General features: G+C 41.0%; 1 protein-coding gene across 4 annotated transcripts in view; it reads right to left on the bottom strand.

Moving 5' to 3' along the window:
* Nucleotides 1-24,467, bottom strand: part of NFX1 (nuclear transcription factor, X-box binding 1) — a 63,325-nt gene that overhangs the window by 23,222 nt on the left and 15,636 nt on the right. For 2 of the 4 annotated variants that reach the window (XM_087444728.1, XM_087444729.1), the window contains exons 5-11: nt 22,230-22,335; nt 19,266-19,337; nt 17,574-17,713; nt 12,815-12,914; nt 12,517-12,734; nt 6,533-6,630; nt 2,981-3,053 (exon numbers count right to left, since the gene is read on the bottom strand). In XM_087444728.1, the coding sequence (XP_087300854.1) occupies nt 2,981-3,053; nt 6,533-6,630; nt 12,517-12,734; nt 12,815-12,914; nt 17,574-17,713; nt 19,266-19,337; nt 22,230-22,335 (807 nt within the window). The remainder of the gene's footprint in view (nt 1-2,980; nt 3,054-6,532; nt 6,631-12,516; nt 12,735-12,814; nt 12,915-17,573; nt 17,714-19,265; nt 19,338-22,229; nt 22,336-24,467) is intronic. The other 2 variants (XM_087444730.1, XM_087444731.1) reach the window with 1 other exon arrangement.

The following is a 24,467-nucleotide window of genomic DNA, read 5'->3' as shown; positions in this document are numbered from 1 at the left end:
TTCAAAAGTAGCTAGGATACCAAAAGCACAAGCAACAAAAGAAAACACATAAATTGGACTTGATCAAAAATAAAAGCTTTTGTGCATCAAAGGATACCACCAAGAAAGTGAAAAGACAACCCACTTAGCAAGAAAATATTTGCAAATCATATATCTCATAAGGGTCTAGGATCCAAAATATATAAAGAACTTTTACAACTCAACAACAAAAAGACAAACAACTCAATTAAAAAATGCGCAAAGGACTTGAACAGGCTCTCTTCCAAAGAAGATATTCAAATGGCCAAATACATGAAAAAATGTTCAATAGCATTAGTCATTAGGGAAATGCAAATTAAAACCAAAATGACATATCATTTCATACTCACTTAGGATGGCTATAATAATAATAATTAAAAAAACAGAAAAGAACAAGTGTTGGAGACTATGTGGAGAAATTGAAACCCTCATACATTGCTGGTGGGAATGTAAAATGGTGCAGCTGCTATAAAAAACAGTATAGCAGTTCTTCAAAAAAAACTACACCCAGAATTGACATATGATCCAGCAATTCCACTCCTAGATATATACCCAAAAGAATTTAAAACAAGTATTCAAACAAAATCTTGTGTACAAATGTTCATAGCAGCACTATTCATAATAGCCAAAAGATGAAAAAAACCCCAAATGTTCATCAACAGATAAATGGATACACAAATTGTGGTATACCCATATAATGGAATACTACTCATTCATAAAGAGGCATAAAGTACTGATATGTGCTACAACATGGATGAACCTTGAAAACACGCTAAGTGAAAGAAGCCAGGCACAAAAGGTCATATATTGCGTGATTCCATTTATATGAAATACTCAGAATAGGTAAATCCATAGAGACAGGAAGCAGATTAGTGGTTGCCAGAGGCTGGGGGGAGGGGTGAGCAGGGAGTGAAAAATTTTATTAAGGGTTTCCTTTTGGGACGACGAACATGTTTTAGAACTAGATAGAGGTGATGGTTGCACAACACTGTGAAGGTACTAAATACCACTAAACTGTACACTATAAAATGATTCATTGTATGTTTTGTGAATGTTAACACAATAAAAAAAAAGTGGGCTAGGTGCCGAAGTATTTATGGGTGAAATGATGTTTGAGCTTTGTTTTCAAAGTACTTCGGTGAAAAGTAGGAAAGGGAGGGATGGACGAAACCAGACTGGCAAAATGTGGATAACTGTTGACAATGGGTGACAGGTACATAGGGAGTCATTATGCTAGTCTGTTTCACGTATGATTGAAAATTTTCATCATAAAGTTTTAAAAAGTGGGACAAGATGGTTACTACATTATTCGTAATGGGAAAAATTAGAGACAATCTAACTGACCACCAGAAGGGAATGGTGATGTATACTACAGTATATCCACATACTGAATACTCGGCAAGAGGGAGAGCTATCCACACTGACATGGAAAAGTCTGTGACACATTATTGAGGGAAAAAACCAAGTCGCAGACAGTATGTTTAGTGCGAACCTAAGTTTAGGGGAGAAACAAAACTACTCTGGCATGTGTATACACCTGTAAGAACACAGAAAAGGATCAGGACCCACACCCAGCAAACCACTGACAGTGGTTTCATTGGGCGAGTGGAACCAGGAGGGGAAAATGCGAGGAGGTTGTATTTTCACTTTTTACTTTATATCACTTTATTAACTTTTTTACTTTAAAAGTATATTAACGTAATTTATTCAAATTATGTTTTTACTAACACTAAAATTGTGACTGTGGTTTTGAGGCAGATATTTCTGGTTACCGCAAATATTCAGGTATTTGAGGCAGATATTCAGCCACCCTCCACCTTCTTCAGGCTAACAGATCCTTCTTGTGTTTAGAAATTGGGCGCCCATGTGCTCCTCAGTTCCAGGGGTGAATGGCGAACAGTCTAGCCTGTCATGGTAACTCCGTTCCCCTTGTTAGTGAAGGGTTTAGGCAGGAGCACGTGATACAAAGTGTACTGAGGGCCTTTTGGACTGTTTTGCTTGCTCTTAAAAAGGAAGAAAGGTTAAGGACCTCCCTTCTTTTCCTCTAGATGCTGTTTGAGGACTCAGCATGTGGAACTGCTGTAGCTAACTTATACCCAAGAGGGGAAAACCAAGAAAATCACAGAGAAGCTGAACCGGAGTCCTGGAATCATTGTTTGGAATTAACCAACCCTGGACTTGCTCTGCCTCCAGACTTCCTGTTATGTGAGACAGTAAACACCCCTGTTGCTGAAGTCACTTTTCCTTGGGTTTTCCCAAGGAAAATGATGCAGCCAGAAGCATCCTAACTGATACAGTTTTCTTCCTGACCAGAACGAGAGCTTTTATTTTGTACACACTTATCTTCTATCATTTTTCCAAAGAGGTTTTAAGGTGGCTTAAACAAAGACTATGTGATGGCTAGTAAAACAGGGACAGAAAAATAACTGAGTGGGATATGAGGATCAAGAACAAAACAAGAAACAGTACTCTAGGTCCCAAGGTTCAGAAGGCTGCCGGTGAGTCCCTGGTTCCATGTATCCAACAGTCCTATCAAGCCTTAAGGGGATCAAGCAGCAGAGTCAGTGTGTAAAAAGTCTGCTTCATTAGTGATTATTTACCTTCACTTCCCCCACCATTTTATTACGAAAATTTTCAAACATATAAACAAGCGGAAACAAATGTCCAGTCAACACCTATATCCCCACTACCCAGATTCTACCGTCACTTTTTCACATATCTATCTATTCTTCTATCTACCATCAACTGATCTTATTTTTTGATGCATTTCAAAGGAAGCTGCAGACATGAATACACTTCCTCTATATTTTTCAGCATTTCATTCATTAGAATTCAATTTACAGTTCTTTTTTCTCTTTTGAGGTCAAAGTTACATACAGTGAAATGCACAACTCTTAAGTGTACCTTCACTGAATTTTGACAAACACATAATCCAAACCCCTATCAAGATGCAGAACATTACCTTCACCCCAGAAAGCTCCCGCATGCCCCGTCCCAGCCATACCTTCACTTCTGAGGCTGGTACATGGAAGCTCCTGTGGAATAAGAAAAAGGAACCGTAACCACCTCAGGAACCAAGGAAACAGCACGACTGCAGCGCAACACTGACTGTAACACGTACCTCCCAACACCCGGCACTTCTCTGGCTCTCCCTCACTCACAGGCTTCCCCTATCTGCAGCTGGGCCAGCCCAGTCCCTGTGCTAATATGCGGACTCACAGCAGGGCCCCAGGTTTACTGACTTTTCATGCAAATATAATTGTCATAATCTTTGTGGTCTGGCTTCCAAACTCCCAGCAGCTTAGTTATTATAAAATCTGAATGAAAAGAGTTGCTGCTACAGGCATGCAGAGCAAAGAGAAATAAGTGCCCGGCAAGGGTACAGATAGAAAAAGCCATAAAAAGCAGATGTAAGAACTGAAAATGTGTAACAGTTTGGTGCTATTTAATGCAGGTGCAAAGTGCTCTACACTCAAGAGCACCCCTGACAACACTGCTGAAGTGCAGCAGAGTCGGGTACAGCGTCCTTTAGCATTCAGAGTTTAATTACTGTGGCTTCAAATACGTATGAATGGCCCCAGAAGCCTATCACATATAATTCTGCTGAGGCATGATCCTGAATAACATGTGGTGAGGCTGCTGTGTGGGCAGCGAGTCAGTCACCTGGGGAGAGTGAGCCTGGCTGGCTGCCCAGCATCTACCTCTGAACTTCGCTTTGATGTTATTTACAGGTTGCTATGTACTCAGAAACATGCAAAATGATAAAAACATTCCTTCCTAGTGAAAACGACCCTGAAAAAAAGGGGCAGCTACTGAGTTGATAACAGAAGCGAGGAGGTCTACAAATTGAATCTTCTTGGCTAGAAAGATGTTTTAGATAAACTGAGCTGGCTGGGTTTGATGATATGAAAAAGTTCCCCACATGCTCTCTAGAGATATCAAGCAAAGGTGACTCATGAGATTGCCAGAGTGAGTGCTTCAGTTAATGCAAACACCGGACTGCACAGAAGCAATGACATGCTGGAGTGGTATCTACACTGTAGGGAAAGGCAGAGGCCCCATAAATCCCCAATAAATCAATAAACATGAATTACCAAAAAAACCCAGACACAGCATTCTTTGTTAAGTAGTAAGACAGAGTATACATTTCTCAAAGACTCCCACCAAAGTGATTAAAAGAAAACAACCTTTGAAGCTTTAAGAAATAAGCTTTATTTATCTAAAAAACTCAATTCCATGGAAAAGCCCATTCCATTACAAAAGACATTTCATGAAAAATTGGGCTAAATAATGAGGTGATTATGAGTGCTTCAAAGAGATTTTCACTTTGTCAAAAGGTGTGGCAGAATTTCTATTGATAGCGAACTCCTCCGGCAATTTTAGAACAATAAGACTTTTATTTGCAAAAATTCAATTTACATATAGCTTGTCAAGAATACACTCACTGCCATGGGGTCCCCTATCAGAGGGAGTGAGGACAGAGACGGAAGTAGAAGCAAAAAAGCACAGAGAAAAAGAACTGGATTGCTGGGGAGAAAGAAGCAAACTGATAGCCATTTCTAGCTCACATGTCCCAACCCTGCTGGTAATTCTTGGTCACCAAAAGCACCTATAGGCATTACTAAATTTGTGATTACTAAATCACGGTATCTCACAGCCCTCAAGCTGGTATTTACAAAGCATAAATGCTCCTGTACCTGACCTTCAAAATACCTTTACTGCCCCATGTATTCTGCGGTTTCAGAAAAAAACCCCACACATGCTCACACAACTTCTGTCACTGTAAATTCACTACTTTTACATTTTTTTTCTTTTATTCTGAAACTTCCTATTAGGCTAGCTCCCAATTTATGGACCATCTCCTCAGAATCATTTGTAAGTCGGCTGCTACCTGGACCTTGGGCTGTATTTAACACCAGAACCAACTACTCAGAATTCTGTCTCTGTCCTGGCCTGTGCTCTGCTGGGACAGGTGCCGATACACACTGAAATGACCAGAATAGGCCAGAGAGCAGGACAGATCAACACTCAGTATGTTCTACAAGTTGGATTACCCAAAGACTTCCACTGGAAGGCTTCCTGCCTCTTCTGGTTACAGACATAAGAATGGGCACTAATCTAAAATGGTTAAGATAATCCTTTTATAACACAAAATCCAATCAAAACTGCCCAGGGCAGAAACTGACACAGCAGTTGTATAGTGAAGAATTATCCTTATCCTAAGAGATAGAGGTCTGGCCTTTGCCATTGGCTTCTGGGAGGCAACCTCTAAGACACTGGAATATCATGCCTGATAGGAGTGTCATTGTTTGCCTGGGGCCTCGGTCACCAGACAGCCTAATATGATTTAGGGTACAGGCTGGCCACATTGGATCATCTTAGAGTAGGGGCTGGCCACACCAGAAAGACCAATGATGTGATCTTTGGGGAGGCGGAGCTTTAGGTCACACAGTATCAGTAGACTTCCAGAGGGACTGGAGACTGAGATCAGCTACACGAGCAGCCAACCAGGCCTACATGATGGAGCCCCAACAAAAACTGAACACCCAGGCTCAGCTGAGTTTCCCTGGTTGGCAATACTCCACACGTATTGTCACACATGGGTGCTGAGAAAGTAACGCTTTTCCAACTCCACGGGGAGAGGACAACTGGTACTCTGTTGAATTCTGCCCTATGTGCTTCCTCCTTTGGCTGATTTTAATCTGTATCCTTTCCCTGTAATTAACTGTAACCAAGAGCCTAACAGCTTTCAATGAGTTCTGTGAGTCCTCCTAGCAAATTACCAAACCTTTAGCGTGGTCTTGGGGACCACTGGACTTGCAGCTGGTATCAGAGGTGAGGGTGTCACGTGGACTGTTCTAATTCAGCACCTATCTAAATTCTTGCTGTAGGTGTCAGAAGTGAGTGTGACTTGTGAACTGTGTTCCCTCTAACTTCTTAGTTAGCTAACTCCTTGCAACAGTGCTACCGTTCTTCTCTTCTGGCATCTAGTATTATCACACTTGTATTTGGTAGAGCTATTTGTATACCTGCCTCATTCCCATTATTGGCCTCTGAGCCTTGAGTGCCAGACCCCCCCATACTTATCCCACAACTGGGCCATAGTATCCCACAACTGGGCCATAGTAGGTGTCAGTATACATTGGCTGGATTGAATGAATCATACATAGTATGAGAGGAATATAACTAAATATTTTGACTCCTCCCCTCCCATAATCACCAATTTATTTTTTTTATTTTTTTTATTTTTTTAAAGATTTTATTTATTTATTTTTTCCCCCAAAGCCCCAGTAGATAGTTGTATGTCATAGCTGCACATCCTTCTAGTTGCTGTATGTGGGACGCGGTCTCAGCATGGCCGGAGAAGCAGCAGGTCGGTGTGAGCCCGGGATCCGAACCCGGGTCGCCAGCAGTGGAGCGCGCTCACTTAACCACCAAGCCACGGGGCCGGCCCCCATAATCACCAATTTAAAAGGTATTGGCGGAAACAACTCTAGCATTGCTTAAAATTTACCTTTGTCCTGAAAGAGCACCTGCAGGAAATGACTGATGTGCGAGAGCATGGTCCACAGTCTCCTTCATGGCAGAGCTTTTCACAGGTATGAATGAAATCTTTAATAAAAATGAAGAGCCAGGAATCAATATTGCAACTACCCATTTTCAGACTCCCAAATTCACTAGCCACACTGGTCTTCCACCTCTGTTCCCTGCAACCCCAGAATCAGAGTTAAGGGAAGAAGGATGTCATCAACGCCTCTTCCCCTATCCTCCCTTCATTCAGCAGGCTGGGCCTTTTCTGGTAGGGACAGGGCCCGGCATTAGTCACTGCAATATGCTTTGGAGTGCACGACGCTTTGCTTAAGCCAAAGAACAGATCTTCTGACTCTTTATTTAGGCCCCAACTTTCCAGGTTAGACTTGGATCTCCTTAAAATTGTAGCCATGGGTGACTTACTGAAGAACTCTTGACTCTAAAAATCATCTGGGGATCATAAATAATCAGAAACCATGATCCATAATCTCACTGACCCAAGCTCTGTGAACGTCTGGTGATAGGCGACCTGCCATTTATTCTCCTAAACTAAGTTTAGGAGAAGTCCTCAGGGATCATCCACAGTCTCTTTCTACGGCTGCTGTTTACATGATGCATTTTTTCCCTCCTTTTACTTTCAGCCTAATTGTATCTTTGACTCTAAAGTCTGTTTCCTGAACATAGCATACAGTTGGATCTTTTTTTTTTTTAAATTCACCTTGACTACCTCAGCTTTTTGTTTAATCATTTAACCCATTCACATTGTTATCTTTGATACAGCTGGATTTACGTCTACCATTTTACTTTCAGTTTTCTACATATCTCTTGTCTTTTTTTGTTAATCTAATCCTCCTTTACTGCTTTCTTTTGCATTAAGTGAATATTTTCTAGTGTAACATTTTCCTTTAACATATTCTTCCCTATATTTTTTGAGTTATTTTCTTTTTCTTCTTTTTTTTTTGTGAGGAAGATCAGCCCTGAGCTAACATCCATGCCAATCCTCCTCTTTTTGCTGAGGAAGACCGGCCCTGAGCTAACATCTATTGCCAATCCTCCTTTTTTTCCCTTTTTCTCCCCAAAGCCCCAGTAGATAGCTGTACGTCATAGCTGCACATCCTTCTAGCTGCTGTATGTGGGACGCCGCCTCAGCATGGCCGGAGAAGCGGTGCATCGGTGAGCACCGGGGATCCGAACCTGGGTTGCCAGTAGTGGAGAGTGTGCACTTAACCGCTAAGCCACGGGGCCGGCCCCTTGAGTTATTTTCTTAATGGTTACTCTAGGGCTTACCATACGCATCTTATCAGAATCTACTTCAGCTTTATACAAACCTAATTCCAGTGAGATATAGAAGCCTGACTCCTATGTAGCTCTACTCCCTCTCCTCCTCTGTGCTATTACTGTTATACACGTTACATCTAGAGTCGTCCGCCACATAATGACACTTCAGTCCGCCATGGACTGCATATGTGACAGTGGTCCCATAGGATAAGCACCATATGGCCTAGTTGTGTAGTAGGCTATACCATTTAGGTTTGTGTAAGTACACTCTATGATGTTCCCACAAGGATGAAATCACTTAACGGTGCATTTCTTAGAACATTATCCCTGTTGTTAAGCAATGCATGACTGTATATATGTTACAAACCCAACAATACATTGTTATAATTATTGCTTTATATAATGTTATGTCTATTAAAGAAGCAAGTATTTATCCTGCCTTTCCTATACAAACAGTATTTCATACAGCATACCAAAACTTATGAAGGCAATGCTCAGATAGAAATTTACAGCTGTAAATACTCATACTAAAAAAGAAGTTCAAACAATGAAATACTATTCTTATTTACCATTTCTGGTTTTTATTTGTTCCTGTGGACCTGAGTTACCATCTGGTATCATTTCCTTACTCCAATACAACTTTGATCTCACCCACCTCCTTTGTGCTCCTGTTGTCAGATATATTTTTATATGTTATAGGCCTAATGATACAATCATATATGTATTATTTTATAGAACTGCTTTTCAAATCAGTTGAGAAAAGAAGAAATATGCATGTATACTGTCTTTTATAATTATGTAATTACCTTTACTCTTTAATTTTTCACGTGGATTTGAATTTACATCTGGGTTTACTTGCTTTCAGCCTGAAGAACTTCCTTTAGTATTTATTATAAAATAGACCTGCTAGCAATGAATTCTCTTTTTATATCTTCATTTTTGAAAGATAGTTTTGCTGGATATAAATTCTTGGTTGGCAATTTTTTTCTTTCAGCACTTTGAATAGGTCATTTCACTGCCTTGTGGTTGTGATGTAGTGTTCTCCACTGATTCTGATGAGAAGTCTGCTGTTAATCTTATGGTGGTTCCCTTGTATATGATGTGTCATTCTTCTCTGGCTGCTCTCAAGACTTTCTCCTTGTCTTTGGCTTTCAGCACTTTTAGTAGGTGTCTAGGTGTGGATCTCTTTAATTTATTCTATTGGAGTTTGTTGAGCTTCTTGGATGTGTAGATTAATGTTTTTCAATAAATTTGAAAAGTCCTCAGCCATTCTCTCTTCAAATATTTTTCTGCTCTGTTCTCCTCTCTGGTATTCTGATTACATATATATTGTGTGCTTAAAGGTGTCCCACATTTCTCTGAGGCACTGTTCATTTTCCTTCATTCTATTTTCTCTCTGTTCTTTGGATTATATAATCTCTACCTATCTATCTGCACATTCACTAATCCTTTCTTCTGCCAGCTCAAATCTGTGAGGCCCTTTAATGCATTTCTCATTTCAATTATTGGACTTTTCAACTCCAGATTTTCCATTTGGTCCTTCTTTACAATTTCTATCTCTTTATTGATATTCTCTGTTTGATGAGACACTGTCTTTATACTTTCCTGTATTTAAGCATAGTTTCTTTTAGTTCCTTGAACAGCATAATAGCTACCTTGAAGTCTTTGTTAAATCTGACATTAGTCACTCTCACAGAAAACAGAAACAGGAAAGAGACAGTTCCTATTGACTGTGTTTTTTCTTTTCCCCTGCTTCTTTGCACACTTCATAATTTTTGTTGGAAACCGGCAATTTTTGGTAATAAATTGTAGCAACTCTAGATACTACTCCTTTCCCCACTGCTTGTTGTTGCTGTTGTTGTTTGCTTGTTTATTTGTTTTGTAACTTGTCTAGGCTATTTTGGTGAAGTCTATTTCCACTATGATATGAAGCTGTTGGTGTCATTGTTTGGAAGGCACAGCCTTGGGGGTGTGCACAGTCACTCTGGGATGACAATGTTTTTAGCAGGGCTCTCTTCGTCTCTTTCCCTGACCTTTCTCTTAAGCTGTCTGCCTCATTTGGTACTACACTCAGCCCTGAGACTCCACTAATTACTGGCTGATTTCTCCACTGTTTTTGACAATTCCTCAGAGTGTAAATTGCTCAGCAGATTGATCCAGTGAAATCTGGGCAGGGGTAGTCTTTGAGGCAAGTCTGTGAGGTTTGTTCTGACCCAGGAGGGCTCCTCTTAGCTATCTCTTTCCCTGGTTCTCTTGGGTGACTAGCTGGCCTATAGTTTATCTTGTTGCTCTTAATTAAGAAAAACTGTTGTTTTCTAATAGGCCCTGAGGCCTGAACTTCCCCACACTTTTTTAAATTAAAGTCAGTTCCTTTGGGGAGTACTTTGGTGCTCTCTTTTCTTATAGACTGCCTCTCCCTCTGGATAAAGTCTCAGCCACTACTCCGGGTGCTAGGTGGGACAGTAGCCTCTGGTGGATCCTCTGCCCTATAAGTCAGCTGGGGGCCCCAGTATTCTCACCTGCTGTGACTGGGGTAGAGCCTCTGTCCTATGGGTGGGGCTGTGTGGAGGAAGGAAACCTCTGACCTCTCAGCTGCACTTCTCAGAAATTCAGCCCCTTCAGCCTGGAGTTGGAGGGGATGAGAAATGCTGGTTGTCTGCTCCTCCCAGTGAGACACAGTAACCCCTGACTGGCAACTGAGGGTAGAAGCAGCCCTGTCTCCTTGGGCACTCCCATCCTGAGTGGAGCTTTTGTTAAGCTGAGCTTCGGGGAAGGAGTGGGTCATAACTCAAATGACACAGACTCTTGCTGTTCTTACTTAGTTTCAGTAGATTTTTTAAAATAAATATTTCTCCATTTGATGTATGCCCATAGGACAATTTCCAGAGACTTTAAACGGTTACTTTTGCACAGTTTTCCCCAGCTTTGCTTGTTGTACTGGAGAGTGGGTCCACATAGCTCATCATGCTACCATCCTGAAAGCAGATATCCACCCAGTCTCTGACACTACATGTCTAGGATGGAAATTTCCTACTGGGTAAGATACCAAAAGGCCGAAACAAGCTTTCTGCAGACAAGCCAGGCCTAAATAAACCTGAGAGTCACGGGCTTGTCTTTGAGCTTCTCAATCCAATTCAGCCTAGTCACCCCCGAATTCCTTGACCTGGTCTTGTCCCACCCCAGGTCTGTTCATACTAACAATCACTCTCCTTCTCTTGCTCAAGTCTCCTTGCATTACCCATTTCACATTTCCTCTGTCTCTCATTGCCAACAAGGCATCCTGGCCTCAGGGTAGGATTTCTGGTCATTAGATATGAAATTCTTACAAAACTGACCCATGTGCTTTCTGAAAAGGGAAGATCTTTACCATTCTTCTTGGTTTAGAAGCCACTTGATCTCTATTTCACAGGGTTTATCTGAAGATACAACTTCACAGGAGACACAGAGAACCAACGGACAACTGATTTTCCTATGCAGCTGGAATATGTATTAAAATATGAGAAGAGAGCACTTCTCCTCTGTATATAAAGTCAGATTGAAAAAAAAAGGAATTAGGTAGGGTACTCCTATTGGTTCCTGCTGGTACTTGGAAGAAACATGAAATCTTTTGAGAAAAATGGAAACCAAACCTAAAGATTCTAGCTTTACCACATTAGTTATAGGGGAACCTCTCTTATACAGACTCAGTTGCTCACTTTCATTTTTCTAAACATGCAGCCTCTGAACACTCACTCAGGAGAGAAGTTGCCACGTCACTGCAAAACTGTACACATACATTTCCCAAGGACTGCCCCAGAACGCTTCAGTTAGAAACTCAGACCATTACTTTATAGCTAATTCCAAAGAAACTCTTCTGGTTTCTATATCCAAGGAATCAGAGGCCACAAAAGTCAGAAGAAAGGGAGAGTCACTAAAGATAGGCATTTAGGTATATTGAAAGCATTGACAAGAAAATAAACAACAAAAAGATTTAATAAGTAAATAACACCACTCAAACCGTACATTGCTATGGGGAATTCACCTGAGAAACCTCAGCAGACTCTGAGGGCATCACTATTCAGCGTAACACAATAACTGAGGATCAGGAAAATGAAGACTCTGGGTCAATAAGGAGAAAGAAATTATCTTCAGTAACCTTTGTTTAAAGAAGGGAATGTAAATTTTAGAAAAATGTCCATCCAAATTGATGCTCAGGAGGTGTTATCCTCAGCTGGATGGGAAACTTAGCTACAGAGAAGGGCGTTTCTTGAGTGGTCCAAATGGCTGAAGTTTTATTGTATTTAGAATTTTAGTTCTTAAACATCTCACCCACAGTTATTTTAAGATGCTCCTGTTATATGAAAATGCTTTTAAACACCTGCTGAACCTCGGACTAGTAAAGGAAATCTGGCGCTCATACGAGTGTAGGCTACTAAGAGAAATCACAACCCTCACGGAATAGCATCTCACTGCAACTGTCCTGCGTGAGCACTAAAATACCCAAATCAGAAAGAGGTCATCTGGACAAATGTGAGGTTTCACAAGTATATTTTGAGGAGGAAAGAAAAAGTGCCCACACAAAGTTGATCATAATATTTAGAAAACCCCCTGATATTGTAACTGGAATTTAATATTATTTTGCTTTAGTAGTCACTGCTGCCAAACATTTGCATTCATCTTTTTAAAGGCAACGTTACACCTACTAGTTACCTAAGGAACCACAAGGCAGAGGCTTGCCGCACACTTTTCCACACGAAGGGACAGGATCCATGCACGTTTTCCGACCACTACTTCCAGGTTCTAGCAACTGGCTGAGAGGAGTTTGCCCACAGGGGCAACAGCGCACCAGCTGGGGGAGCCGTGGGCAGAGCTGGCAGGGCTGAGGGTGGCACACTTGAGAGCACGTATGGTTCCCACATTTCAAGTCCCTGTTAACAAAAGCAGACTATTACATAATTGTTGCACAAAACACAGCTTTATTCTAACTGAGAAAACCGTAAAACCTTACTTGCCACATATCTTTAAACAGCCAAAGTCCCCAAATCCATCAGACTTTCCTATGTCTGTTCCACATAACACATCTCGGGAGGTGCTGCCACAGTAGCACACTTGAGGACACAATTTCAAAAACAAAAGATTAGTCATCTGTATGAGTTCTTAAAATATTCCAAACAATCTATAAGAAAACACAAAATGGTATTCATTAGTGTTGATCAGTCCTGAGGCAGAAATAAACGTGGCTTATGCAGCAGCTCTAAGGTCCACCTAAGAGCTTTACCATAGGAAGAAATTAAAAAGGCCTTGTTAGGCTCTGTCAGTTTCTCATGGTGGCTCTGCAGTCATCCTAAAATCAGCAGTAAGGTGAAGCAACCCTCTAAATTAAGAGACTACTCGCTGGTCCATAAGGCCATGGTTGAAAACCATGGATCGTGAGGCCCCCTGGGGTCCTCTGGAGACGGGGATAGAGGATATGCTGGTGGTAGTTGTGGAGGAGTTAATGACTGGATTCCCCATCCTCACTCCAACCCAAGCAGCACAGATTTAATACTTTAAATACTGGGGTTCACATAAAATGCTTGGAAAAAGTCTATGCTGCTAAAATGAAATCCAAAAATTGACACAATATAAAATCCTTATTAATTTGTATTCTACTACTGCTGAATTTGAAGTAATCATGTTTGAGTATTCACACTGAGTAAAGAGTTTCAAATAACTTGAGACTTCTATTTACTAGAGAACCCAATCTAACATCTATAGATTTTCCTGTGGTTCAAGAAATAATGGGTTCCTTTATTTCTTGAGGTCAGCAATAAGTGTGTTCTGCTTAAGGAGTTATGTTTCTGACATATTAATATATAACAAAGTCTGAAAAGGATTAATTTTCATCAAGTTACATAATTTTTCTAAGTGCCACTTTATCAGTTTATAATGAAAATTTATCTCATTAAAATCAATCTATGCAAATATACCTGGCCCTACATAATAAATGAAGACTAGAAACTACACTGAAATTCTGCAGATCTAATGATGCTTTCCTTTTTTCTCAGTACAATTTAGATATCTACTTACACAGAAAATCAACATCAGAATAAATGCAACATTGTAAAAACGTGTCAAATCTTAAAATCACATATTTAGTAAGAAATAAAATAGAATGATTCTAATAAAACATTAGAAATAATGCTCATAAAATATTGTATTGAAGACCAAAAATTTTCACTGAGACATGGGAAGGGGGGGAAGCTTCAAATCAATGACGACATAACCAAGACTTTTGATTTTTAAAATATACATTTCATCTTCCAGTAAGTACATGTACAATTTCATTCCCTGTTGTAAAACTCATTCATTTATTCAATACTTATTAGATGAATTAATATAAATGCAGGAAACGCAATCAATATTTGTGGAATCAATGAACTGGTAAACAAACTCTGCAACTGGGAACTTCAGCAAGCAGGCTTTACTTTGCTAAGTTTCTGCTTGAATAGAACAGAGGCTTTTTTCAGAGGTATGAGCAGATAGCTGTGAATAAAAGAATCAAGGGTCAGGGGCCAGCCCCGTGGCTTGGCGGTTGGGTGCGTGCGCTCCGCTACTGGTGGCCCGGGTTCGGATCCCAGGCATGCACCGACGCACCGCTTCTCCGGCCATGCTGAGGCTGTGTCCCACATACAGCAACTAGAAGGATGTGCAACTATGACACACAACTATCTGCTGGGGCTTTGAGGAAAAAAAAGGAGGAGGATTGGTAATACATGTTAGCTCAAGCCGGTCTTCCTCAGCATAAAGGGGGGAATTGGCACGGATGTTAGCTCAGGGCTGATCTTCCTTACCAAAAAAAAAAAAAAAAAAAGAATCAAGGGTCAGAAAATCGTGACAGTAAAAACAAAATGGAGCCCTTGATCAATTGGGAAATAATCTGAGTACATTAAAAAGCTCTGCTCTGCTTAGGCACAAGAGACAGAAATACAAGCTGGAGACAGAAGAATTGGGTGGAGTTACAGCTGGCTGAAGAGTATTAAGGAACCAAAGACAGTCTGGAGGAGGGTCTCTGCTGCCAGCCTTAACCTGTTCAGCATTTTTATCAACACATGAATGAAGACCCAGAAGGAATGCTTATTAAATCTCTAGAAGAGGCTAAAAGAGATCCTAGGAGAATCACAGTTCAAGAAGATAAATAAACTATACTCATGGCCACAACAGTTTGCTAGCTGTTTAATGTGGATAAACGAAAAGTCTTCAACTGGGTTCGAAAAATCAACTACACAAAAACAGAAAGGAAGAGACTGGGATCCATACAAACTTGTACAAAAAGGATTTGGATGATTTAGCTGAGTAAAAGCCCAGTATGAATCAAGAGCTAAAAATGGTCCAGATCAAAGGGACTCTCCCACACCACAATCCATACTGATAAGACCAAACTACCAGTATATACTTCTGCTTATCTCAAAACGGATCTGAGGCAGCAAGAGAACATAAATTAAAAGATGTGAAAAGAAAAGAAAAACAATGGTAGGGATATAGAATGAATCACAGCTAAAAAATAAAGACAAACATTGGGTCAGTTATACAGGATTTCTAAGATAAAAAGAGATCAATAGTCTTTGAGGAAAAACAACTATTCTTGGAACTAAGATCAGACAGGAATTTCTCCCAAGAGGACCCATAAAGAGAATATTGAATAATATACAGCACAGTTCCTTACATAAAATCCTTACACCACAAAACATTTCCTAGGGCTATTTCTTTTTTTTTAAAAGATTTTATTTATTTATTTTTCCCCCTAAAGCCCCAGTAGACAGTTGTATGTCATAGCTGCACATCCTTCTAGTTGCTGTATGTGGGACGTGGCCTCAGCATGGCCGAAGAAGCGGTGCGTTGGTGCGCCCCCGGGATCCGAACCTGGGCCGCCAGCAGCGGAGTGCGCGCACTTAACCGCTAAGCCACGGGGCCGGCCCTCTATTCATTTTCTTAATGGTATCTTTTGATGAATAGAAATTTTTAAATTTGATAAAGTTCAATTTATCAATTTGTTTCTTTTATGGTTAGTATTTTTGTTGCTCTGTCCAAGAAATCTTTGCTTCACCTCAAAGTCATGAAAATATTCTCTTATAATTTCTTTTGGAAGTTTTACGTTTCTAGGCTTTACATTTAAGTCCATGATCCAGGTAGAATTAATTTTTATATAAGAAGTGAGATAGGGGTTGAGGTTCATTTTTCTCTCATACATACATCAAGTTTTTATAGCAACATTTGTAAAAAGCCTCTCCTTTTCTCATTGAATTAACTTAACATCTTCATTGAAAATCAACTGACTGTACTTATTTGGGTCTATTTCTGAACTCTATTCTCTTCCATTTATCTAGTCTCTCTTTACACCAATAACCACACTGTTATGATTACTGTAACTTTATAAGTCTTGAAATCAGGTAGTTTAAGTCTTTCAACTTCATTCTTTTTCAATATTATTTGGGCCTTTCTGTGTCCTTCCCAAGCAGTTACTTTTAAATATCATTGTAAAATCTACTGTCCACTGGGGCTGACCCGGTGGCATAGCAGTTAAGTTTGTGCATTCTGCTTCGGCGGCCTGGGGTTCGCCAGTTCGGATCCTGGGTGCGGACCTACTCACCACTCATCAAGCCATGCTGAGGAAGCGTCCCACATAGAAGAAATAGAAGGACCTACAACTAGGATATACAACTATGTACTGGGGCTTTGGGGAGAGAGGAAAAAAAGAGGAAGATTGGCAACAAATATTAGCTCAGGGCTAATCTTCCCTAAAAAAAAAAAAAATCTACTGCCTACCACAATGAGGTATCACCTCATACCTGTCAGAATGGCTATTATTAAGAAGACAAGAAATAACAAGTGTTTGAGGGGATGTGGAGAAAAGGGAATCCTCATACACTGCTGATGGGAATGCAAATTGGTGCAGCCACTATGGAAAATAGTATGGAGATTTCTCAAAAAATTAAAAATAGAACTACCATACGATCTAGCTATTCCACTTCTGGGTATTCATCCAAAGAACATGAATCCACCAATTTGAAAAGATATCTGCACCCCTAAGTTCACTGCAGCATTATTCACAATAGCCAAGACTTGGAAACAACCTAAATGCCCATCAATGGATGAATGGATAAAGAAGACGTGGTATATATACACAATGGAATACTACTCAGTCATAAGAAACGATGAAATCTTGCCATTTGCGACAACATGGATGGACCTTGAAGGTATTATACTAAGCGAAATAAGACAGAGGGAGAAAGACAAATACTGTATGATTTCGCTCATACATGAAAGATAAACAAACAAACAAACACAGCGATCCAGAGAACATGGATCTACCAGAGGGGAAGGTGGTGGTGGGGCGAAAGGGGTAAGGGACGCATTTGCACAGTGATGGAGAGCAACTAGACTTTTGGTGGTGAACACGATGTAGTCTATACAGAAGTCAAAATATAATGATGTACACCTGAAATTAATGTAATGTTATAAACCAATATTACCTCAATAAATATAAAAAATAAATAAACTCTATTGTCCAAATTCTATAGGACAATGACCTATACTGGTATTATGTAACTAAAATAATGAAAACCACCCAAGTATTGACATCTCTCCAGTTCTTTCTATCCAAGGTACCAGAGTTAAGAGAGTCATCATGACTGCAGGTTTGAGATGAATCCACGTCATCAAGACAACCATAAATAAGGTTCCAGGAAAGCACACAACCATTGCTGGCTGGCGTGCTCACCACTTACCCTGGTTCAGTACGATCCGGCAAGGCTGGCACGGACCCCCATGGCACAGCTCAGCACAGTGGTGCTGACCACAGTTCAAAACATTCTCACATGGGTTAGAACAGTGGATGGAGATGGCCTGACCACAGCGAACTGTTTGCCTGTAAAGATGGTAGATGCAAAGATAGCATTAGTCTAATGTTGGACACTCCATTCTTGTGTGACAGCTAAACTAACACTGAAGCCCAAACCCTCCCCCAAAACCTACTAAACCTTTCTCTTCGCCTCATTCCCCCCACTTTTTCTGTTTCCCTCCTTCATCCTTATTTCCTCGATTACTCTCCCCTCCTCCACTCTTTCTTCTTTTTCCTCTTTTGCTTTCCTTATCTCCCGTGCTGCCCTTCTCTCTCCCCTATTTTCTGACAAGTGAGGAACTGAAGGCCATTCCTAAGTATGTGCTGCGTGTGATTTCTTCTCCAAGTTCTCAGGAGGCAGCACGCAGGAGGTGAAGAGCCTGGAGCTCACCCGTATCTTACCTACGGGGGTGGGGAGGGTGGGGAGGTATAGTTATAACGTATATTCTCAGAATTGAAGTACAACGGCATTCTCCCAGGACGTGGCACTCAGGCACTTTATGCAGCTGCAATATTTAATAACATACTACATGTGACTTTGATTCAGGATCGGGAAATCATGCTGGCTTTGATCTAATAAAAATCCTGATTTTGCTGACTTATCAGTTAGAGAAGGATATGAGGCCAGTGCTTCTGGACAACTGTCTTCAGGTCTCCCTCCAGGGTAAAGGTTTAGAGCTCGAAGTTACTCTCCCCCAAGGAGAGTTTTATTCCATCCCCTACTCCCAGGTCAACTACATATTTTGTTTTAAAAGGCACTATTATATTCATAGATGATCAGTTTCTACTGCTCAGCATCATAGCTAACATCAATCCACTGAGGAAGACTCTACTATTTCTACTTTATGATAAGAAAAATGAGACTCAGTGAGACCAAGCAACCTGCCCAGGTTAACAACTAGTTAGTGGCAGAGCCCAGATCTGACCTGGTCTTTCAGACCCAAAGCCCTTGACTGCACTGCTACCCTTGTAAGTTCAGTAAACATTAAACAAATGCATATCACTGAAAATCTGCATGATCCCATCTCATCTTGTGGTTCAGAAATCATTTTATGCTCTTAGTGAGCCTCAGAGGTACCCTGTAGCTTTCAGTGATCCTTGTACTGATGGTGCAGGACAACTTGTGTTGTAATGGAAAGAGAGTGAACTCTGGGGTCACTTATTCCTTCATTCAACAATGTTCACTGAAAACCTCCTAGACTCCAAATACTGTGCTGGGCACAGGTACATGGTCCCTGGATACCTCCTGGACCTTAACAGGCCTGGGTTCAATTCCTGGGTCTTTCACCCACTAGAGAGGTTAAGAAAAAAGTCCCCACCACCTTGGCATTTCAACTGAAATGGGTAATCTCACTATGCATATAACTTCTTAATCACTTAGAAGACTGCAAAAGATCAAGGCAGCACAGGAAAACTACTATTTACAGAAAAGTACTATTTACAGCTACCACTTATTTATTAATAGTAGTAGTAAATAAGTACTATTTACACCTACTTCCTAATATTTTATTTTAGACATTCACACACAAATCATCAATACGGAAACTGAAGTTTTCTTTAGAGTGCCATTCTAACTTACCTGGTCCGTCCACATTCACATGCTTTAGTCATAAAGGCAGGGCAGGGTGGGCAAGGTCCGGGATGGCAGAGACTGCAAAAGAAAGGCCTCGATGAATAACTCATACTCACATGTCTAAACCTCAACAAAGCTGCCTCAACTGGGTCCCACTGTGACTACGGCAATAAAGAAACCTACTATGAAATATTTTAGTATTTACCTAAAGTTGATTAAACTATTTAAAGATACTAACAATGTTTTTACATAGAAAGAATCGACAGCATTATCATCTTAGAATATTTAATGAGAAAAGTAAAGCCCAAGTCAAAATACTGGCTTTATTTGGGTCTGACAGTCAAAGATGACATTTCCAAATGTGGTCTTGGTTCACTCAGTGCAGTGCGCAGGGATGAAAACAGCTTGCCATTCACCTGAATGGCAGGATGGTCAAGGGAGTCCTTTAGATCAGAACCTGAGCAAAGTAACAGAGCTCAAATCTTCTAGGTCCATGAGAATATAGACATTTTCTCATCAGCTAGCGAGGTAATAACCAGGCGACGGGCTAACAACAGGAACAGTGAAAGCAATGCTGATGTGAGGGCAGGCCCGCTGGTAAGTAACACAGGCAGAGAACAAAGCGGAAGGACACGTGGAAAGAGCTGGGCTTGGCGATGTGCTAGAGGTCAGAATCAGACCTCTGAACAGAACGCTTTTTACAGGGGCTATGATATAAAGAGATCAAAGTACAAAACTACAAAATGGAATTACATACTCAAATAAATACTGCCCTCTTCAAGGCAGACACCCTGGTAAATTACACACCTGTTCAGAAATACTTAAAATACTTTGGGACCTTCTATGACAACTTTTTTTGGTGGGGAGGCATTCTAAGCAATGGCAGATCACAATCCTTTGGGAATGAAACACTAATCAGAGCCAAGTCTGATTAATCATTACCTACAAATCAAATAGGTAATAAAATTTGGTATAAAAACCACATATGCCTATAAAGTGGTCCAGCTGGATTTTTTATGTGACTCCTAAATCAGCTGTGATAATTCTTACATGAGCTTTATACACTGAAAACAATCCAGGAACAAGTGCCTAGTCTTCTAAGGTCCCCCACTCTGACAGACAGAATCCAAAGGAGACATAAGTTTAAGAACGTTTCTTTAAAGGTGAGTATCATTATTCAGTAGTTACATTTCACATGCTATGCCTCAACCCTTTCAGCTGAAACTATTTTCATGGCTGCACATTTAAATAACTTTAGACTGCTAGATAAACTGCTGGTCAGGCGTGGATAATTCCAGGTTATTTCAAATATCCCCAAGGCCTGGGCTTAATCCCTGGTTTTCACAACCTTTAGAGCAGTGGTTTGCAACACTGGCTGCATATTAGAATTACCTGAGAAGCTTTTAAAACTACAGATGCTCAGACCCACCCCAGAGATGCTGACTCACCTGCTGTGAGGTAGAGACTGAGTGCTGGTGTTTTACAGTGCTCCCTCAATGATTCTAACGTGTGGCCAGGGTTGAGAACGACTGCTCTAGAGTATCCTATCATCTATGAGAACAAGCCAAAATAGAAGGACAGAGGTGCCAACTGTGGCTTTGGAGCCCTGATAAGTATAACCGAGGGAAAGCCAAAGCTTTCTTTTGAAAGGAAGGTGCTATCGGGTATGGAGTTCAGCAATCTCAGGGTCCTGATAGGAGTAAAAGGACGGCTCCCAAGTCAAGAGGAGGATTTCCAGAGCCACGGAGGAGCATGTTTTAGGGCTTCTCTCCTTCAGACATGGTGTGGACCTTCTGATCTGCATGCTATTTGATGTTCTCTGGTAGGCATGACAGGGGCCCATTTCTGCCGAAGGCTTCAGAAAGACAGCTGAAGCAGAGGGTTAATTTCTTGTTACTGAATTAACTTAAAATGTCAACTAAGAGGGAAGGAATAGTTTAAATAGAGGAGTCCCTGGGTTCTGAGGCAGGACCTATGGAAGCAGTCAAAGAACGCAGAGAGGCTGACTGCCAGCAGATGGCAAGCCATGCTGCTCAGCCAGTCTGAGCAGCTCTCCCCACTGACCAGCCCCCAGCACCACCCCCACGTCTTGATCACAGGCCTCGTCCAACATTTACCCCTGCTCCACACAGCAGAAGCACTGAGATAACACTCTGATGTCTATTTTACTCTAGGTTTGGGTAATAAAAGCAAGAGTTAGCATTTTTTGACTGCTTACCATATGCCAGGCTATGTACCAAGCCTCTTAGGTGCGTTAATTTATTTAATATTCATAAAACTCTGTAAGTATTGCTGCTTATATCATTATTATCTAACAGGTGCAGAAACTGAGGCTCAGAGAAGTTAAGTAACTTATCCCACGTCACACAACTGTTAAGTGACTCAAACTCAGGAATTAAACCTTTGTCTGAGGTCAAAGTCTGTAGAGATTTATTTGTAACTGACCAACTGTTTATTATTTTGCATTTCTCTTATGATTTAGAAGCTGACTGGATACATTCTAATGCTGGCTACTTGTTGTAGGGAAGGGAGTCACAATCCAGAAATATTGTTCAACAGGGCCCTAGACGATTGCCTTTCCCCAGACAGAAGTCTGTCCCTATACACTCTCTTGGACCCGGATGTTGCTGGGAAACTCTTCGTCTGAGAAGCCAGCAGTGTAATACAGTGAGAGGAGCACTGGCTTTGGAAATCCCAGCTCTATCATGTCCTAGCTCTGTGACCTGAGGCAAGATGCTTGGCCTTTCTGAGCCTCATCTGTAAAATGGAGATAGCTATCTATACATCACTGGGCTGTTGTAAGGATTCAATGAGCTAACTTTTGCAGAGCACCTGGCAGAGGGTAAGTGCTCAGTAAAGGATACCATATTGCCTTTCACCTCGTCCTGTGACATGAGAGATATGTGTACTCAGAGCCATGAGCAAAGTGTGTCCACCAGGAATCCCCAGGGGTCTAGCATTCCAACTTACAGGTTACAGGAATGTGGGCAGTCCTGGCCAGGCTGTTTCCTTCTACAAACCTCACCACAACTATGTGGAATTTCATTTCTGCTCCATTCAGGATTCTTTACCTTGCCTAAAACATCAGATCAGAGAGTCAATGGTACAAACTTCAACTGCATCGCAGACTTTAATGAAATAACATAATAGAGCTAGACAGCATGAAACATCAGTGTGGTTTTCATTAGTTCAATGAATACATTATTCCACACCCTAAAATAAAAAGTTAAATGTAATGCTTCATCAAAAGCTTCACTGAGTATGATAAATCTTAAATTCTGGATTACCTGGAACAGATAAATAAAAAGTCATTTTTACTTATGAAAATGCCACTTTGACTGATGTACACATTTAATCTAAGATTAAAAAAAACCCTACAAGATAAGCCTTCTGTAAATGGGCCCTCGAATTGATATGGGAATCAGAAAGAAGGAACAACGGAAGAGAGCAAGGGGGGAAGAAGGAGTGAGAGATGGAAAGGACCTAAGTCCCCTGTAATAGGAACTCTATTCTAAGCTATAAAGGAGGCATAAAAGGGCTATAATTTTACAATCAATGTCACTCTGCAGATCTGTAGTAAGCATCTTCCATGAATTCAGCACAGAGGCAGGAAGAAGAACACTGAGGCACAGGACTCCTTGCCCTGAGGAATTCATCAATTAACACCCTAAATGACAGCCTGTCCCCAGCCCTTGGCCTCTGCTTCTCTCTCTAGCCTGTCTCCTTCAGAAATCTCACTCATGAGGTGAGGTTCAATACACCTAAGGGCCTAAGATTCCCAAATCCACATTTTCTGGCCCCCCCCCCCCGAATCCTCAGTTTCAGTCCTATGTCCAACTGCCTGAAGAACATCTGTGTTCAGGGTTTCACAGTCACCTCCAACTACCCACATCTATAGCCAAAGTCAGCATCTTCCCTCTTAACCAATACAGTGCCCCGGTTTTCTCCTACCGTCTTTCAATGGCTCCACCTCTTTTCTCCGTCTCTAAATGATGGTTTTTCTCTTTCCGCAGGGTTCTGCATTAGACCGTTTTTCACCCCTTACTCTCTTGCCCACTAGTGTCTCATTTACTACTCTCAACTGCAAATATCATCCCCGAGACCTGATCCTTCCTCCATTGTTCCTAAGTCCCCGTAGGACATCTCTCACTGGATGTCTTACTCATCTTCCAACTCAACATTTCTAAACTAAACTCACTGTTCCCACCAAACCCGGTTCTCTTGACCTGCCCTCTCTGTCCTTGGTGTCACCACTTCCAACAGCACGAAACTTTGGAGTCACATTTGGGTTCTTTCCTTTCCCACTGCTGTTAATTCCTACCTACCTTTGAGATCTTGTACCTCTTCCTTTCTGTCCCACTCTAACACCCATTACAGACCTTTATTATTCTTCACCTGGGTTGTTACAAGTCCCCAAACTGTTTAGGCCCCCAAATATTCTACTGACTGCCTCCAGACTAAACTTCATAAAGAATCACACTGATGCCCTCAGTGGCTTCCTACAGCTGCCAAATATAGTCCCAAGGTCTAGGCCTGGCAACAAGAAGTCTGCCCTGCCTTTCCAATCATTTCTTTCTCCTCCACCTTCACAGATCCTGGGCTCCACAATCAGAGGATTCCCTCTTCCCCCAACAGATCCTAAGCCTTCTTTGTTTTAAACTTCTGCTTATGCTATTCTCTTCAACAAATCTTTCCTCCTACCAAGATTTTACTAGTTTTCAAGCCCAGTTCAATTCTACCTCCTTTATGAAGGCTTCCCTTGATCATCCAGCCAGAAGTCATAACTTCACCCCAAATATCTCCCACAGCATTTGGTACTTCTACTAGAACAACAAGCTAATTGTGCCTTAACTCTAAGAGTGTAAGCTCTGGAAAGTCAATAAATAGTCTAATTCCCCTCTGTTTCTTCATGGTGCCAGGTACATCAATAAGTTCTCAATAAAATATATTAAATTAATGGTCTCCTGGAAGAGTAGAGTGGGGCAAAGTCATCAGGTAGAATAAGGTCATTATTCACATTCTCATACCATTTTACCTTACTCAGATCATCTTAAGCTTTACCCCATATTCTTATACCTTCTTAGGGTCTCATATCTAATTTGTCAGTGAAGGTTTAATAAGAATTTTAATTCTATAGTGGTACTTTATATTTAAAAATCATTTAAAATGGGGTAACCAAGCCTTGGTATCGGTCCTATTTGTCCAATT

Source organism: Ceratotherium simum, chromosome 20 (genome assembly GCF_057802395.1).
Source record: "Ceratotherium simum simum isolate JZ-2026a chromosome 20, ASM5780239v1, whole genome shotgun sequence".
NCBI classification, from domain to species: Eukaryota; Metazoa; Chordata; class Mammalia; order Perissodactyla; family Rhinocerotidae; genus Ceratotherium; species Ceratotherium simum.
Note: the sequence above shows the minus strand (reverse complement) of the source record. Positions and strands in the feature narration are given on the sequence as shown.